Source organism: Neolamprologus brichardi, chromosome 23 (assembly GCF_056152115.1).
Source record: "Neolamprologus brichardi isolate AB-2024 chromosome 23, ASM5615211v1, whole genome shotgun sequence".
NCBI lineage: Eukaryota > Metazoa > Chordata > Actinopteri > Cichliformes > Cichlidae > Neolamprologus > Neolamprologus brichardi.
Genome location: NC_142125.1, coordinates 41,080,044 through 41,098,278, shown reverse-complemented (window position 1 = coordinate 41,098,278; position 18,235 = coordinate 41,080,044). Strand labels below are relative to the sequence as shown.

The following is an 18,235-nucleotide window of genomic DNA, read 5'->3' as shown; positions in this document are numbered from 1 at the left end:
ATGGACCAGAGGGCTTTGTGGTTTGCTCTGTTTCTGCCTCTGTCTTTGAGCTTTGACACTGAAGGTACTGTATGATTACACACATCCAATCAGTTTTAAAGTCTTGTAGAATAACAGCAGAATATAGCACTGACCTATTGTTCTTAAAGTAGTCTTTAACCCCTTTTTTCGAGACAGTTGGCGCAATTAGGCCAAACAGATCTTCATTACATCTTCTTTAATTGCAGAGACGATCATGAGAACCATTGGGGAACAAAACGATGTCACTCCACTTTGCCCCAAGTCTAGAGTGGATTACATTTGGATAGTGTGCACGATAAAGACAAAAGGGAACAGGGCAAAAGGCTGTCGTCTGCAGTATCGACGTGGACGGGGCTTTGAGAACGAGTGCGACTCCAGGTTCAGGCTGGTAAAAGAAAACCGAGTCATGTTTCTCCAGATGATTAATTTAACAGCAGAGGATAGTGGGAAGTCCACCTGTGAGTGTTCCCGTAGCGATGGGACAGATATTATCCATCTCCTTATCTCGGCTGAAGGTGCGTGTTGTCTAAAGTCTGGTTTTACAGTGGTTTCTACTCTATTTTTCTACATTTTCTAACTTTTTCTTTTGTGATTCTTTTCTAGAAGCTCACACTTCTCCAGTGAGGCAGCTGATGTCTACCACTGTGATTTGTATTTGTACTGGAATTGTCATTGTAGTCGGAGTTGTCCTCGGATTTATCCTGAGGCAAAATCACTGCAGGTGAAAATTTGTTTCTTGTACTTTAAATTTAAGCAGTTTGTGTTTACAACACGCAGAGTAACTGTAACTTAAACAAGTGGACAATCAGTAATCAAACAATTTTAGTTAGTAAAGATGATTTAATTGTGCATGTCAACATTTAGAGATTAGAGATTAGAGAGAACATTAGACACTAATTTCAATCAAACTGTATGTAACTGAACCTGTAATAGATTTAGGATTGCCTCATCTGTTTCACTTAAGCATGGCTCTAACTGTCACTTTTGTTCACAGATACCCTACAAGGAAAGAGCCACCTGTATCAATAGTAAGTGAATCCTCTTGTTCTTTATTCTGTTGTTCTGCGTTCAAAAAAAAAATCCAATTTATTGTGTTCATTCCTACAAACTATACATTTAGAAATCTAGCTAGCCCTCTTATCCAATGCAACATAAAAAACTTGGAGAGATGCATAAATTCTGTATAAGTTAGAAAGGTTGAGAAATGAAACCACTTGAAAATCCTCTCATGTAGTTGGCAGCTGGCACGTCACCATGTGCACATGTCACTGCAGCAGTGCACTTGTTATTCAGAGAGAAGGTGTAACAAACCGATAAAACCTCACGATTGTTGCTTAGAGGATCAACTAAAAATGTTCGACACTCTCAAAAACCTTGCCTGTGACAGTTATGCTGCCAGTGTTTAGAGCATAATGCTTTGGAGGAGCCCACTTAAGACAAACAAGGATGTCTTTTAAAGGATGCACATCTTAGAGACAGAGAACTGAGAGTCAAAGGGATTTTTCTTTCCTTTCAGGGTCAGTAGTGAGAGAGAAAGACCAGGGGGACTTTGGTAAAGCGAACAGCTCAGACTTTCAGTATGATTCAGGTTTCACAACAACACTTGTAGCAGGCCATGAAACTTTTTTAATTATGTGGAAACCTTTATTTACCTTTAAAATGCTCGAAATGTCACGATTTGGCTTAAAGTCAGACACAAACCCGAGTACGGAGCAGAACAAAAGCTTCACTGTGAGGCTGATGGTAATGTCCCTATAAATGCTACGAAAGGAAGAATCACCAAGAAGTACAAAACTCCAGAAACTAACAGGGCGTGAAGAGGCCGAGGAAAACTCATAAGAGACACAGCGAGGAAACGGACAGTCAAGTGCAAAATGAACAGAGACCGAGCACTCGGTGATTACAATAGAATAACAAGGGAATAAAAACTGTCAGTTTTCCATTCAAGTCACTGACCCTGAACACTTGTTTGAATCTAAATCAAGCTTAACTTTTAGACCAAAATGATGTGGAGATGTTAAATCTGATAGTCACCTTAATACATAATAAATATAAAGCAAGCTCTTATTGGTTGAGCTGCAGTCTGTGTTCCCTGCAGCTCAGGCCACCGAGATACTCGCTCAGCAAACACAAATGGGGTCACGCCTGCATGCAGGTCAAAGGTGACAGTCTTCAATTTGGATTTAAGCTGATGATACTCTTTGCAATCACTTCCCAAATCCCACCTTTATGCTAGCTTTAATCTGGCAGAAGCAGAAGAAAGTTGGGAAGCAGCCATTATTGCTCATGTAACATCTGCTTGCAATGAAGCTGGCCAAAGCCCACAGAGAGAGGGTAAACCTCAGCAGCAGCATCACAGGTCTCCTGATCACAGCCCGAGTGCATAAGCTCACAGTGTAAACTATTATGTGACCTTGTGTTTTTAAAGTGAGTCACTGGCTGCCAAATATATATGGAAAGTTTGTTTATGAGCACAAAAACCTTACACATTTGGATGTTTTTACAGGGTAAAATCGATTATGATGCTACATACACGAGCCTTTACCGGGAGTCAGATGAGTTCTACCAGACTGTGCGACGTCAGGCTTACAACAGCGAGGAGGCGACAGATAGAGATACCGCCATCGCTACGGTGACCGCCCAGCTGAAACAGGAAATAGACAAACGAAAGAGAGATCAAAGTTTTGACATATATCAGAATATATCTTTGTAAGAAACAACGATTTCTTTTCTGTTTTTTTCTTTTTGTTACAGATGTGTTCATATCTTCAGCTAGTTTTTCGTTAAACTAAACAATGGAAGAAAACCACAGAGCAAGCTTTATATCATTAAATCATTATTTCTTGTGCTATGTGCCTCTAGGCCCTCATTCTCAATGCAATAAGATATGAGATCTGCTTTTAGGGTTTTATATTCATTCAAATTAAAAGCAGCTGTTTTTAACTTTTTACACTGCTGCGTGTGAGTTGTGTTGTTGTGGCCAGTGTCAGATGTTTCTCCCACACATATGCACGTGTTTACAAAAAAACAAAATCACCAAACGTCGACCACAAACTAAATTGACCACAGACGTCTTATACGAAACTTAAATAAGAGCCGACATGACACGTTTTTGCATTCATGCATCTGAAAGTGAGAACTGGGAAGTTGAAGTTTACCCATCAGCCTTTGTGAAAAAGAGAGTTTCACAGGACTCCTCTGCACTCCTACGCACCACCATCAAATAGTTTGTAGAAACACTTCTAGCTGAAATAACTAAGTAATCATTTTCTGTATCGGTTGTATTTTTACAGTGTTGCTTAAGTTCATTGATGTGTGGGGACTTTCTTTTAGGCCTTAAGGTCCCACCGCTGCATTTAAGTTGAGCTTAGGTCTAGATTTGTGGTGTGCTTGGGATTATTTTCCTGTTGCATGACCCAGTTTGGGCCAAGCTTTAACTGTTGTACAGACAGCCTCACATTTGACTGTAGAATACTTTGGTACAGAAGGGTCGATTCAGAGTGCCACGGTCCTGTGGCTGCAAAACAAGTGCAAAACATCACTCCTCCCACACCGTGCTTGACAGTTGGTGTGAGGTGTTTGTGCTGGTTAGCTTTGCAACTTTGCTACCAAAGTTGCAGGTGCACTGCCATCTTCTTTTCTCCTGGCAAGCTTTCCAAACAAGCCATACTTGTTCAGTCTTTTTCTAACTGTGCTGTCATGAACTTTAATATTTAACATGTTAACCGGGTTTTTACATTTTTCGCACGATCTGAACTTGAGGTGAATTTCTTGAGAGGATTGTGGCAGAGTATCAGCACAAACCTGAATGATCCCGACCTGAAAACTGTCAAAGCATCTAAGATAAGAGATAAGATAAGATAAAACTTTATTAATCCCTCAGGTGGGTTCCTCTGGGAAATTTGGTTTCCAAAAAAGCACAGCACCGACAGAAGTTACAGAGTTACAGAATATTATATATATATATATATATATACATATATAAATACAAAGACATATATAGATAAAATATACAAAGGGGATAAATAGAATAAATAGGAATAAAAATAAAAATAAAAATACAAGTGAATTGCACATTTCAAGTAAGTATCTGTTTTTATATAAGTGCTCACACTTTATTTATTAGAGTGCATTTGATCAGCAGTACGTGACTGCTAACCTGTCCCATGGAGAAAGCAACAGTGTGTTCAGTTTTTTCACAGGTCTGTGTAGGGTGCTGTGAAAGCCTTTTAATTCACATCACTGTGTATGAGACTTATAGGAACTGATGATGTATTTTAACAGGAAAGTAGAAGCAGTCAGGTTCACTTCTGTTTCAATCCACGTCACATCAGGTCACGTACAGGTTACCGTACCTTAACACAGAGTATTAACAGAACAGCAGGTAGACTTGAGTTGAATCTCTTAGGCTCTATGGACGGATGGAGGCGTGGATGGCTCATTCTTCTGCCGCTGTGTGTGTGCGCTGACAGCAGAGGTACGGCACTAAACCTGTTTTACGATAGAAAACTCTACTCTTTGTACTGATGTTGGTAAAATGTTAATTTTGTCCTTTTCACTCAGTGACTGTTGTGAAAACCACTGGAAAAGGGCCAGACATCACTCCAGTGTGCACCAGTCAGAACTTGACTTTGGTTTTAGTGAAATGTTGGCTCAGCACAGAGAGACACACAGGGGAAACCTGCTGCCAGCTATACAGACTACAGCAGCCATTAAAGTGCGGCTGTGACTCCAGGTTCACGCTGATAGACGTGAATCACACTGTGTTTCTCCACCTGACCAGTTTAACAGCAGCAGACAGTGGCAACTACACCTGCGAATGCTCATATGAAAGAGAAACTCAGGTTTTAAGTGTTAATATCACAGTGGAACGTAAGCTTGTTTGGTCTTTTTTTTATATTTTTCCAGATAATGTTGATCGTCTCTGATTTATTTTTTTTGCGTCAATGTTCAGTAGAGGACGACACGTTTTCTGGCATGAAGTTCATGGCAACAGTCATCATCATCTCTGCTGTTGCTACGCTCATCATTGTGGTTGGGATAACGTGTTGTGTCACCCTGAGGAGAAATCCTGCCAGGTGAAAACTGTTTAACTTGTAAAACACTTCATGATTTGAAAATGTCAGATTTTTTTTAGCTTCTTTGAAAGCAGCATGAAGAGATGCCCACATTAGCAGGTTTGAGGTATTTAATGCTCACCCTGTAAACTCTGATGTTTTTATTCTAACAGAGAAAACCAACCAGGACCATCTAACTTAACCAGATCTGAAACTCTGCAGACTTTGGTGAGTTTGACGTAGTTCTGTTTCACACTTCTCAAAATGCTTAGGGTCATGTGACAGCATGTCTATTTTCAAACAGCACTGTAATTAAATATTATAATAAATATTAAATATGTTTAAATCTGAAATGTTGTTTAGGATGAAGTGGACCCCTACATGAGCCTTCAACACCCGACCACTGATGTCTACCAAACTATCTCGTCAGGTCGCCCTCAGCATGATGCTAACTCCAGTCCAGCTACCTGTGATGTCACAGTGATGTACATTAATACTCAGGGAATAGAAGGAAAAGAGTTACATGTTGATTATGCAATCTATGAAACTATCAAGTAAGATGGAAGTTTTCAATATCTACTTAGTATAAAGGTGCAGATAATATCTGTTTATAATGTCTGTAAAGTAAAGACAGATATAGGTTGTACAGAAAATGGGTCCGATAGACTAACATGTCAATCAGAGGGTAGAAAATGTGCTTAGAGGCCTTTTTTGCACCTAAGCTGTGGGACTCTCTGCCGTTGTCTTTACTGTCTAGACTCTACTGACTCCTTTAAAAAGCAGCTGAAGACATTTTTATACAAACGGGCTTTTAATTAATTTTAACTTGTATGTCCGATCTTATTGTGAAGCACTTTGTGTTTTTTATCTGTGAAATGTGCTATATAAATAAATTTTACTTACTTACTTATTTTTTTTGCATTTTATGTAATTCTGTGTGAAACCATCAACTCCACAACTGTGAATCTCAGACAAATCTATATTATTATATTGCTTCATGTCTGTTTGTTTGATTAAAATCACAATTAATAAATACAGAATTTCTAATAAAGTATTTTTAATCCCAAATCAATCACCTCATCCACACAGCTGCATCTCACAGACCAGAGGATTGTAAAGCACCACAAACTACCAGAGGCTGTACATGTGTCGGGTTTGACATGCGTGTGCATTAATCCTCTGTTGTTGCTTTGAAATGTTTTACAAAGATCAAGATGTGCCCCGCTGGGGTGGGTTTTAAAGTGACCTGAAAGACACTTGAAAATAGGTAGATCTTCAAATTGAATTTAAAAAAAAGGAAGAGGAAAACTTTATAAAAGAGGGAAGACTGTTCCAGAGATGGAGAAAGGTGTCTCACTTTTAGATGTTACGTGGGAGTGTGGAACCATTAGAGGACTGCAGGGTTTGAGTGGATTTGGCTGACAGATGTAATGTGAGTGTTATTTGGTAACACATCAGTTACATGTAATATTTACATTTCTTGGCGTTTGGTTTTCCTTCAACTTTTTTGCTTCATGAATTATAATTTTAACTTAACAATAATGGGTGAGGCTACATTAGAATCTATAAAAGTACTTCCTGCTTTGACAGCCGCTCAGTCCTCTGAACTTGGGTAGCTGCAGATAAATGCAAAGGGGTGTATCTGAGTTCCACCCTGCAGTACAGTAGAGTACAGTGTACACAACCAGCAGCAGTTAAAGAGTTGTTTAGATGTATTGACCAGTATGGGTAGATGGAAACTGTGGTTTGCTCTGCTTCTGCTGCCGTTCTGTACAGGCACAAAAGGTATTGTGCACGAGTTACTTTTATTTCTAAAGGATTGCTTATGTAGAGCGTTTTGATGTTGAACGGTTAATATATGTTGGTTTTGAGAGGGAGAATATTTACCAATAAATGTTTTATTTATTTATTTATTTTAATACAGGAAGTGCTAACTTAGCAGCTTCATTTCATACTGAACTGACTTTTATTTGTTTGTACTGCAGCTGTCCAGGAGCACCGTGTGAAAACCATTAGTAAAGAACCAGATGTCACTCCACTGTGCACCAATGAAACAACACAAGTTATCCTGCTGATCGTGTGTAAGATTCAAACAGAGAGGAGCAGAGGAGAAAACTGTAGTCTGATGTATCGACATGGACACGACTTTGAGCATGAATGTGACTCCAGGTTCACACTGATGACAGAAAATCAGACTGTGTTTCTCCACCTGACACATTTAACAGCAGAGGACGGCGGGAACTACACCTGTGAGTGTGTACAGACTGGAGGATCAAAGAAGCTTCATCTCAGTGTAACTGTGGAAGGTAAACTGTGGATTTATTTAATAACTTTTATGATTTACACTTTATGTATTTCTCTGTGAATTTTCTGCAGTGGTAACATTGTAATAATAATGATCACTGACATGTCTGCTGTAATTGTCAAAGAAATGAAACGGCTTTATTTAACGAAAAATGTGAAGCAGTTAATCTGACCAAACCAATTATAAAACAATGTTCAGAATTTAAATATATGACAACACACTTAATACAAATTAATATTACATGACAGGCAAGAATGCGTCGCATCCTAATGTTCCCTTATAATTGATTAGAACCTGTTTTACTTTTCAGAGTTTTTAAATAATGTAGACGGAGTCAATACCACCACAAACAGTTCTGCAGAAGTAACTTTCTTCTACGCTGCAGCTGGATCAGCTGTATTCATCATCACATCTGGAGTTATTCTTGGACTGGTCTACAGCAAGAAATACAACACGTAAGAGATTTTTATAGCTCAAATAGTTAAAGGCTGTATAAATAGTATGAAATAGCAAATTTATAACCACCTTTTCTTTTTTAATTGTGTTGTTTCTCAGCAGAAAACATCAGGCACTAATAATCAGTCATGGAAACAACACATGGAAACTGTACACGGTAAAATGTTGAAATTGCCGAACTTTTCTCTGCTGTTCGTTTTACTTCAAAAATGTATTTTTTCATCTTTTCTTTTGCAGGAAGCAGAATACCGAGCCACACAGTGTCTTCATGCAAACGAAGAATGGCCTTTAATTACAATGACTTCTAAAATCAACACGCTTACTATTTATGTAAACGTTTGAAGAGACATGATTAGGGAACGTTATTATTGTTGTTATTGTTTTTATTATTATTATTATGTTGGTATGTTGTTGTTGTTGTTGTTAAGGTATTGCATTTAAAGAGATTTATTTTTAATATAACATGATGAATGGTTTTCTGGTGGATAAAAACTGAGGCAGGCTTGCTGCCGTTGTTACTTTGCTACCTGTTTCACTCACCTGTAGATGTTTGAGTAAATTTTGTTTTAATGTTTTACGTGATCATGTTGAATATTTCAAACATTAAAAGTACAGTTTGACTGTTTTACAAAGAAAGTTTTGTCCATAACAAAAATAAATTGTTGATCTTTTTCATGCCACAAAGTTTGTCTACTACCTGCAAAGCATTAGTGACCTTATGTTACTAATCGGAATATTTTAAAGGTTTCATTAAAAAGAGGCTCACCCAGACATCATCTGGAGGAACACTGATGTTTCACTCTTAAACAAATATTCATGTTTTGTTTAAGAGTGAAGTTTATGATTGATTCAAGCTGAGTGTTTCCCAGTAATTAATGAGTCATCACCTTGACCTTACACCATCTTCAGTCTTCCTGTGTCAAGCTCCTGTCCTTAAACACACACATAACTCTTTTTCACTGTTTGGCACTGAATGGCACTTTACATTTAGGCATCTAGCGAGTGCACTTATCCAGTTTTACCGTATATGCTAAAAAGTCTCCAATTCATTAGTAAACAGACTGCTCATACTCTTCTTGTCTACAGCCTCTGTGTTGGTCTTCCAGTTCAGCCTGCTGTCAGTGGTGCTTGCACTCCACCACCAAATCAACATCCTGTCCTATTATAGATGCCAGCCATGTAGCCATCGTCTTCCTTCTGAAGTCGATCACCAACTAATGGGTCTTTTTCACATTCAGGCCAGATGATTCCTCTGAGAACACACCGCAAAATCATACACTAGTGCTTTGTACTCCTCCACCTGCCCATCATTAATACATCTAAAGTGTGAGGCGCACACGCTGAGCAGGAGTGAAGACAGCACAGCCCCTGTGGAGCCTGAATGCTGTCTATTCTTATAGGCTGTGGCCTTTCTGTCAGGTAATCAGTAATCTGTGAGATAACAGACTAGTTTCCTGATATTTTCTGTAGTTTCTGTCTCAGAAACAGTGACTGGATTGTGTTAAATGAACTCGAGAAATCAAATATGATGCTCACTGTGTCAATTTACCCAATAACTCAAAAAATGTTTTATATTTTAGAGTCTTTAAAATAGCCACTCTTTGCTTTGACTACTGCTACACTCTTGGAATTCTCTCGATGAGCTTCGTGAGGTCGTCACCTGAAATGGTTTTCCAGCAGTATTGAAGGAGCTCCCAGAGATGCTGAGCACTTGTTGGTCATTTTGCCTTCACTCTGTGGTCCATCTCACCCCAAACCATCTCGACTGGGTTTAGGTCAGGCGACTCTGCAGGTGGGGGAGAGACATAGGAGAGGTGGAGAATAAACTTAACCTGGGTGTCTATTGTCTTGTGCAGTCTGGGAGATGATTGAATGTTAGGGTGGGTACAGTTTCCTCTGCGGTGGGGTCAGGTGGGCTGCTCCGGGTCCTGTGGGGCTGGGTGGTCCTGCTGCCATAGGCCCCGGTCTGGATGGGCCTGGGCTCCCTTGCCTTGGTGGGTGCCGAAGGACGGGGGTGCCTCTGTCAGTGCGCATCAGGGTGGCTGTGGCTTGCCATCACCAGTGTGTGAATGTGTGTGTGAATTGGTGAATGACTGGGTGTGTAAAGCGCTTTGGGGTCCTTAGGGACTAGTAAAGCGCCTTACAAATACAGGCCATTTACCATTTACTGGGGTCAGTGGGGGAGCTGGCCCCAGGGAGGGGCATCTAGCCCCTCCCTTCTTTTCCTCCCCATCCCCGGCTGCCTCCCTCTTCCTGCTCCAACACACCCACACAATTAGGGTCTTGGGGTGCGGGTGTGTCACCAGGGTGCAGGGGAGGCATCCCCCCCTCCCCCCTGTCCCCTTCTGGCCGCCTGTGCCTCAATTTTTTTCCACAACTTAGACATCCACATTACTCACACTCTCATAACACATACACATATACATATAGGGCCTTGAGGGTGGGCACATTAACGGCGTCCAGTAGACGGTCTGTGTATTCAACCCCACCTCTGGCGCCCCACCTCTCAATTTTAAATCCATGTAGACATTAAGGGTTCTCGGGAGGGGCCGTGCTAACACCTGCTGCTCTCTGGCAGCAGCACCATGCTCTCCCGTGTTTTAAATGCACCTTAGAACAACACGCAGCAACACTACACATGAGCGAGAGGAGGGAGGTTTGGGGTCTTCACACACCCCTGTTCTCTGCTGGCCATCGGGGTGGGGGGGCTGGGAGGAGGTGTTGGCCGTCCCATTGGGATCTGGGATGCGGGGCCTCCCTGCTGCTGCAGAGCCTGGGGCGGTCTGCTTGCCTCCACCGGGGGAAAGGGTAACATCTCCTGGGTCTAGGTGCCGTTTCCCCCTCTGGGGGCAGGGGTACCTGGACCCGGGGTATAGAGTATGTTTGGGGAGTGTGATTGTGTGTACATGTCCATGTATGTCTATCCCTACGTTGGGTGAGTGCTGAGTGTTTGTATATGTGTGCATGAGGGTAGGAATGCATGTTTGTATCTGTGTCTATATGTCAGGTCGGGTCTTACACTCCACCTCTCTGGGAGCTCCCAGGCCCTCCAAAGGCCTATCTCCCCTCACCACACTCCCTGCCGGTAACTGATGTCCTCAGGGGTCGGTGCGTTGGTGGTTCTTGGTGTCCTGGGCTGGGCACTCAGGTATGTACCAGCTCACTCCCGGTGACTACTTGGCGGGGCCTGGCGCCTGTTGCTCGGTCAAACCTCTTCTGGGGCGAAGGGGGCCCTCGGGCCTCCAGCCTCTGGGCCTGCGGCTCGGTTCACTCTGGCACAGCTGGCTGCCGGCAGAGCAGAAGATCTCAAATTTGGACTCATCAGACCAAAGCACAGATGTCTACCAGTAATATCTGGTCCTTGTGTTTCCTGGCCCAAACAAATCTCTTCTGCTTGTTGCTTTTCCTTAGTAGTAGTTTATTAGCAGCTATTTGATCATAAAGGCCTGATTCACACAGTGTCCTCTGAACAGTTGATATAGAGTTGTGTCTGCTACTGACTCTCTGTGCTGCATTTATCTGAGCTCTAATCTGAGGTGCTGATAACTTGCGATTTCTGAGGCTCGTGACTCAGATGAATTTATCCTCAGCAGCAGAGGCGACTCTTGGTCTTCCTTCCCCGGGCCGGTCCTCATGTGAACCAGTTTCATCGTAGTGCTTGATGGTTTTTGCTACTGCACTTGGAGACACTGTGATGGACCGAGCAGTAAAGGAAAGTCTGGCACAGGTCAAAGTCCAATTAATTAATTAATTAATTAATTTTAAATTTAACTAAAAAAACAAACCTGGTTAAATTATACAAATAAATAAATAAATTTGGGGCCCATATAAGAGGTCAAAGTAACAGAACTCTTCTCAAAAGCTGGCAACAACCAATACTACAGACTCAAACAAACTGACCTATCTAAATGAGACAAAAGCGAAATTTAAATAGTGGCCGATCAGCCCAGACGGACACAAAAAGGGGTACAACACAAAAACCTCGGTGAACCCACCATGACACCTCCCATGATCCAGAGTTGTGATATGATTTGCAGGTCTCCATGTACTGTACGCCCCTTTTACTGGGAGCAGCTGCTACTCAGGTCACTACGAAAACAAAAAAAGACTAAATCATACACATAACAGTGTAAACTAAAATGTGCAGACTTATTTTAGAATACAGTAATTTTATTAACCTGTAAACTAATTGCTATTTTTAAAGAAAGAAAAATATAAATGTAGCGTTATGTATAAGTCTGCTGTAGCACTGTGATGTTTGGTAGATATTACCACTATCTGTGCCTTTACCTGCAACCATCACAGACACATTCAAAGCAAGTAATGATGGACTGTCACTTCTCTTTACTTAGCTGATGATTTTTGCCATATTAAGAATTCTTACAGTTGTCAAAAAGGGCTGTGAGCTGTGTACCAACCTGACTTCTGCACAACACAACTGATGGTCCCAACCCCATTAAGAAGGCAAGAAATTCCACAAATGAGCCCTGACAAGGCACGCCTGTGAAAACCATATCAGGTGACTCCATCATGAAGCTTATTGAAAGAAGGACAAGGGTTTGCAGCGCTGTCAACAAAGCAACAAAGCCACTTTGACGAATCTAAAATATCAGACATATTTAGAGTTAATCATCATTTCTTTCTTTGCTACATAATTCCATACATCTCACTTCATATATTTGATGTCTTCACTGTTAATCTACAGTGTAGACAGTAGTTTAATTCAATCAATAAATCAATAAATGAGAAGGTGTGCTCAAACTGTTGACTGGCAGTGTAAATAAATTAATATCTCTGTCAACTCCATCAAAAACAATTTTTTGCATTTTATGTCATGCTCTATTTTGGTAAAATTGAAAACTGAAAATGTGTTAAATTATATCAAATTTAATTGACAAGTTTCTATTGCAAACTAATTTTTAACCCCGACTCAACCAATTTATACACAGACATGAGGTCTGAGTGGGAATCTTTCATATGCCTTTCAGGGCCTGGAAGATTTTATTTTTCAAACCCACTGTTTTCTTTATTCTTGACATTTTGTTATTGCTGCTTTGAAATGTTTGGTAAACATCAAGTTATTCCTGTTTTGCACTAATGTCTTCACACATATTTGTTCTCTTTGCTATAAAGTCGTTGCGTAGCTTCTAATTTGACTGCTATTTTATGACAGATGTCTTCCTTTGTGTAAGAGATGTGATGTGAGTGCTATTTGTTAACGCATCAATCACATATAATAGTTTCATTTATCAGTGTTTGATCTTCATTCAACATTTTTACCCATTTGTGACACAAATGGGTGAGGCTACATTTGAATCCATAAAAGCACTTCCTTCTTTGACTGCAGCACTAAAAGCTTTGACAGAGGTCTGCAGATAAATGCAAAGGGGTGTATCTGACTTCCACCCTGCAGTACAGTAGAGTACAGTGTACACAACCAGCAGCAGTTAAAGAGTTGTTTAGATGTATTGACCAGTATGGGTAGATGGAAACTGTGGTTTGCTCTGCTTCTGCTGCCGTTCTGTACAGGCACAAAAGGTATTGTGCACGAGTTACTTTTATTTCTAAAGGATCGCTTATGTAGAGCGTTTTGATGTTGAACGGTTAATATATGTTGGTTTTTAGAGGGAGAATATTACCTTTACCAATAAATGTTTTATTTATTTATTTATTTTAATACAGGAAGTGCTAACTTAGCAGCTTTAATTCATACTGAACTGACTTTTATTTGTTTGTACTGCAGCTGTCCAGGAGCACCGTGTGAAAACCATTAGTAAAGAACCAGATGTCACTCCACTGTGCACCAATGAAACAACACAAGTTATCCTGCTGATAGTGTGTAAGATTCAAACAGAGAGGAGCAGAGGAGAAAACTGTAGTCTGATGTATCGACATGGACACGACTTTGAGCATGAATGTGACTCCAGGTTCACACTGATGACAGAAAATCAGACTGTGTTTCTCCACCTGACACATTTAACAGCAGAGGACAGCGGGAACTACACCTGTGAGTGTACACAGACTGGAGGATCAAAGAAGCTTCATCTCAGTGTAACTGTGGAAGGTAAAGTGTGGATTTATTTAATAACTTTTATGATTTACACTTTATGTATTTCTCCGATTATTTTCTGCAGTGGTAACATTGTAATAATAGTGATCACTGACATGTCTGCTGTAATTGTCAAAGAAATGAAACGGCTTTATTTAACGAAAAATGTGAAGCAGTTAATCTGACCAAACCAATTATAAAACAATGTTCAGAATTTAAATATATGACAACACACTTAATACAAATTAATATTACATGACAGGCAAGAATGCGTCACATCCTAATGTTCCCTTATAATTGATTAGAACCTGTTTTACTTTTCAGAGTTTTTAAATAATGTAGACGGAGTCAATACCACCACAAACAGTTCTGCAGAAGTAACTTTCTTCTATGCTGCAGCTGGATCAGCTGTATTCATCATCACATCTGGAGTTGTTCTTGGACTGGTCTACAGCAAAAAATACAACAGGTAAGAGATTTTTGTTTCCCAGGCAGGGGAAAGACTCATTAGTAAAGCATTACAGCCATTTAAATATCATCCAATAAAAATTCTTTCACATAATATCTAATGAAATTTTCTTTTTAAAATCTTTAATACATTTAGTTTTTAGGAGAGGTGAGCTTCTATCATGCAAAGGCTCTTTTTTAAAAAAACGATCCATGCATATCTGACATAAATAAATATAACATAATGTATAAAACATTTGTTTCATCTGAGTGCCAAATACAGAATTTTCAATCCCCATGTTTTCATGTTATTTGTCCAACAGAAGGCGACATGTGCCTATAACCATCTTTGAAAACACAGAACTGTACACGGTAAAATGTTGCACGTTGAACAGCATTTTACTTTACTCTGGCTTCACTTTGACTTCGTGTTTTCTTTTGCAGCAAGCAGAACCGATTGAGCCATACGAAGTCTTCATGCAAACAGAGAATTTAATTTACGATCTCTAATATGTTAAAATTTAACATGCATACTATTTATTTAAATGTCCGAAGAGGGGTGATACACATCAAGGAGTAATGTATTGTTATTAATGTTATTATTATTATTTCCCAATACAAATTAAAGCAGAAGCTGCTGTATACAAATCAATGTTGCTTTGCTATCTGTTTTGTATGAGTACATGTCATTTTAATGTTTTAAAGTTCATGTTTAATGTTTCAAACTTTGAAATTAAAGCTGAAGTGTTTTAAAGCGTACTGTGTTGTATAACAGAATTAAACAATTGGTCTTTTGGACTTTTTAAAAATCACATATTCAGTTTGTCAAATACCTTCAATGCTGTGGTAGCATTACAGTAATAATCAAAAGTTTCTTAAAGTTTAATGTAAACTTTAAGAAACCGGATATCATCTTGACGCACTTTGAGATTTCACCGTGTGAAACAATAATCACCAGTGACACATGTAGAGGTTGTTGGTTTTTTGCAGGTGTAAATGAGTTGTCGCTTTGTCTGATCACCATCATCATGCTTCCTGTGTCAAGTTCCTGTCCTTACGCGCTCATTTGCACTTCAGTTACCTTCAACATGCAGATCATCACCTACAGACCCCCTGAGCACAAATGTTTGATGGCCCCTGGATTTTATTCTTCAGACTTTTTCCCCCTCTTCAACAATTAGCAATAGCATACATGCCATTACATAAATAAATACAGAAAAGCTCATAATGATAACAATTCAGGGTTGCAGGATGGTGAGTGGTCAGTCTGTCACAGGGTAAACACTGCATTAACCTGCTCATTCGTTATTCTTGTTTAAACTCTTAAAACTCAATACGAACACATTCATATTCTGGCATCTTGCGAGTGCTCTTATCCAAATTAACACGACAAACTGAGCCACATTAGAACTTACATGACATGACAAGTGACTCAGTTTGTCAGAGGATAGTGTGCCAATAATTTTTACATAGCATAAAATATTACAATTGCTTTAATATACTGAAGATGCTAAAAGCCCAAATGTCTCAACTCCATCAAACAAACAGGTTTTTAATACATTTATATATTTATGATATATTGATTTTAAGATTAAGGCGACTTGTGGGGATTGCAGAATACAATACAATGCTTTGAAGCCACATGATGGCCATATTGTGCTGTGGAGGAGATTACTAAAGACAAGCAAATGTGGCTTTTGAAGTAGCGCCTGTATGCATACGTTAAAGACACAGAGGTTTTTGTGGGTCAGGAGTGAGAGAGGCCGAGGGAGCTGTGGTGAAGCGATAAGCTCCGAGTTTCAGTATGACTCAGGTTTCCTGACAATACTTGGACTGGCCTGTGTGAACCAGTTTTGCAGTCTATACGTTAAGGCTTCAGAAACTACTATCATACACACTGCTGAAAAGAAGTTATTGCTTAGGGGTTTTTTTTAATAGCAGTTGAAATAATAGTAATAATATGCAACACACATGACAAGACCTCCACCTCCAATGTACAGGAAGTAAACTGGGAGGATACAAGTATAACAACTTCTGTTGGTAGCACCAGAGAGGCAACTTTCCATCCCCCAAAGGTTAGTCTCCATTGCAGATAATGAAACAACCAGGAGCCCTCCCTTGACCACTGCCACTTCCTTCTAAAATCAATCAACAACTACTGAGTCTTATGACCTAGATTTGTACTTAAAGTGGGCGGTTCACATGGTAAACAATGTCACAGGGAGTCCTGTGACCTCTAAGCGTACTGCAGTGTTGTAAATCTAACTGTTGTGTATACTGATGCCACATTAATTTTAACATCATGAAGGGAATTGCTTAAAATTGTAAGATTCCTGTCTAATCTGTTTCTCACCTCTCCTCCATCTGGCAAAAACCCAGTAACTGTGTTTTTGGTCTCCTTCTATGGTTAAGTTCATGAGAGGGAATGTGCCAAGTGTTGTACAGGGGAGGGGGTTAAAGAGTGTGTTGATTTTAAACGTTCACGGAACTGGAGCCCTTTCTAAATATACTGGTGTTAATGTTCCCAGTGTTAATATATTATCATTATATTTGAACGACAGCTTAAGCATTGCTATTAACTTATGTAATCCTTAATTGATATTTAATTGTTATTTCAAGGAGTGGGAGGAGCCACTGGCTATTTAGAATAGAATAGAATACAATTCAACTTTATTGTCATTGCACATGTCACAAGTACAAGGCAACGAAATGCAGTTTGCATCCATCCAGAAGTGCTTTAGTGATATAGATATATTACAATACATATTAGCAATAATATAGGTATATAGATATATTACAGAAATAAGTCTGTTATAGGTCTGAGGGTACAAAAATGGGTCTATTATGGGTTACAATGTACACGGCATGAAGGTATGTTATGAATATGCTATAAGTATGTACAGGCCGTAGTGGGTATAAAAGCTATGCACAGGCTATGAACAGGATATAAATATGAAACTATACAGAAATATGCAAGTTATAAACAGTTGTAAACAGCTGTAGAATTATAATTATCATATTGTTCAGAATTATTGTTTATACAGAATAATACAGTAGTGCAGTTAAGATAAGTAAAATAGCCTTTCTACAGAGGCTGTATAAAGTGTTAGTGGTTGTGTGTGTGTGTGTATGTTCAGTCTATGAGTTTAATGTGGGTCAGATGTCAGGAGGCAGAGTTCAGGAGTCTGACAGTTGTAGGGAAAAGCTGTTCTGGTACCTGGTGGTCTTAGTCCGGAGGCTCCTGTAGCGCCTCCCAGAGGGCAGGAGGGTGAAGAGTCCATGTGCTGGGCGACTGGGGTCTTTGATGATTTTCCCAGCCCTTTTCAGACACCGTTTCCTGTAGATGTCATTTATGACAGGAAGTGGTGCTCCGGCGATGCGCTGGGCAGTTTTCACAACCCTTTGCAACGGCTTCCGGTCCGAGGCAGTGGACTGGAAGGCGTGGTCCAGGGGGTTGGGAAGCGCATCTGTAACCGTTTCGATTCCCGGGCTTTCTGTCCTGATCGTTGTGTCCTTGGGCAAGACACTTCACCTACCGCCTACTGGTGTTGGCCAGAGGGGCCAATGGTGCAATATGGCAACCTCGCTTCTGCAGTCTTGCCCTACCCTATTCTGTTGGGAACAGGTCTCCCTATTGTATGATCTTATTGCGGAGAGGGAAACAAGTTTATGTGGTGTAGTCAGTAGGTCGAAGGCATCCATCCGTTCTCTTCCACTTGTCCTTGTCAGGGTTGCTGGGGGGCGACCCAGCTACCATAGGGCTAGAGTAGCCAGCCTGTCGCAGGGCCAACGCATAGAAACACACAACAATACACACTCACATTCACCACTGGGCAACTGAGAATTACCAATTACTACTCAGGACCTTCTTGCTACGAGTTAACAGTGCTAACTATTGTG

The 18,235-nt window shown here is 40.1% G+C and overlaps 4 protein-coding genes across 6 annotated transcripts; all 4 read left to right on the top strand.

Annotated features, from left to right (window-relative positions):
* Window positions 1-2,734, top strand: LOC148096474 (uncharacterized). Its single transcript, XM_087836405.1, has 5 exons — window positions 1-64; window positions 228-536; window positions 625-742; window positions 1,016-1,049; window positions 2,528-2,734. The coding sequence occupies exons 1-5, from the start codon at window positions 1-3 to the stop codon at window positions 2,732-2,734; spliced, it is 732 nt and encodes a 243-aa protein (XP_087692531.1).
* Window positions 2,735-4,428: 1,694 nt separating this feature from the next.
* Window positions 4,429-5,682, top strand: LOC148096473 (uncharacterized). Its single transcript, XM_087836743.1, has 5 exons — window positions 4,429-4,498; window positions 4,585-4,893; window positions 4,976-5,099; window positions 5,252-5,306; window positions 5,442-5,682. The coding sequence occupies exons 1-5, from the start codon at window positions 4,435-4,437 to the stop codon at window positions 5,634-5,636; spliced, it is 747 nt and encodes a 248-aa protein (XP_087692869.1). The 5' UTR covers window positions 4,429-4,434; the 3' UTR covers window positions 5,637-5,682.
* Window positions 5,683-6,787: 1,105 nt separating this feature from the next.
* LOC148096472 (uncharacterized) lies at window positions 6,788-9,086 on the top strand. The gene is made up of 5 exons (XM_087836404.1): window positions 6,788-6,863; window positions 7,064-7,384; window positions 7,694-7,838; window positions 7,939-7,996; window positions 8,946-9,086. The coding sequence occupies exons 1-5, from the start codon at window positions 6,803-6,805 to the stop codon at window positions 9,084-9,086; spliced, it is 726 nt and encodes a 241-aa protein (XP_087692530.1). The 5' UTR covers window positions 6,788-6,802.
* Window positions 9,087-13,301: 4,215 nt separating this feature from the next.
* On the top strand, window positions 13,302-14,877 carry LOC148096471 (uncharacterized). 3 transcript variants are annotated; one of them, XM_087836763.1, is made up of 5 exons: window positions 13,317-13,377; window positions 13,583-13,903; window positions 14,231-14,357; window positions 14,659-14,707; window positions 14,780-14,877. In XM_087836763.1, exons 1-5 carry the CDS (start codon window positions 13,317-13,319, stop codon window positions 14,843-14,845), a joined length of 624 nt encoding a protein of 207 aa, XP_087692889.1. In that variant the 3' UTR covers window positions 14,846-14,877. The 3 variants fall into 3 exon arrangements, with proteins under 3 accessions (XP_087692890.1, XP_087692889.1, XP_087692888.1); XM_087836762.1 differs by having other exon boundaries at window positions 14,213-14,357; XM_087836764.1 differs by having other exon boundaries at window positions 13,302-13,377; window positions 14,213-14,357; window positions 14,659-14,877.
* The last annotated feature ends 3,358 nt before the right edge of the window (window positions 14,878-18,235 follow it).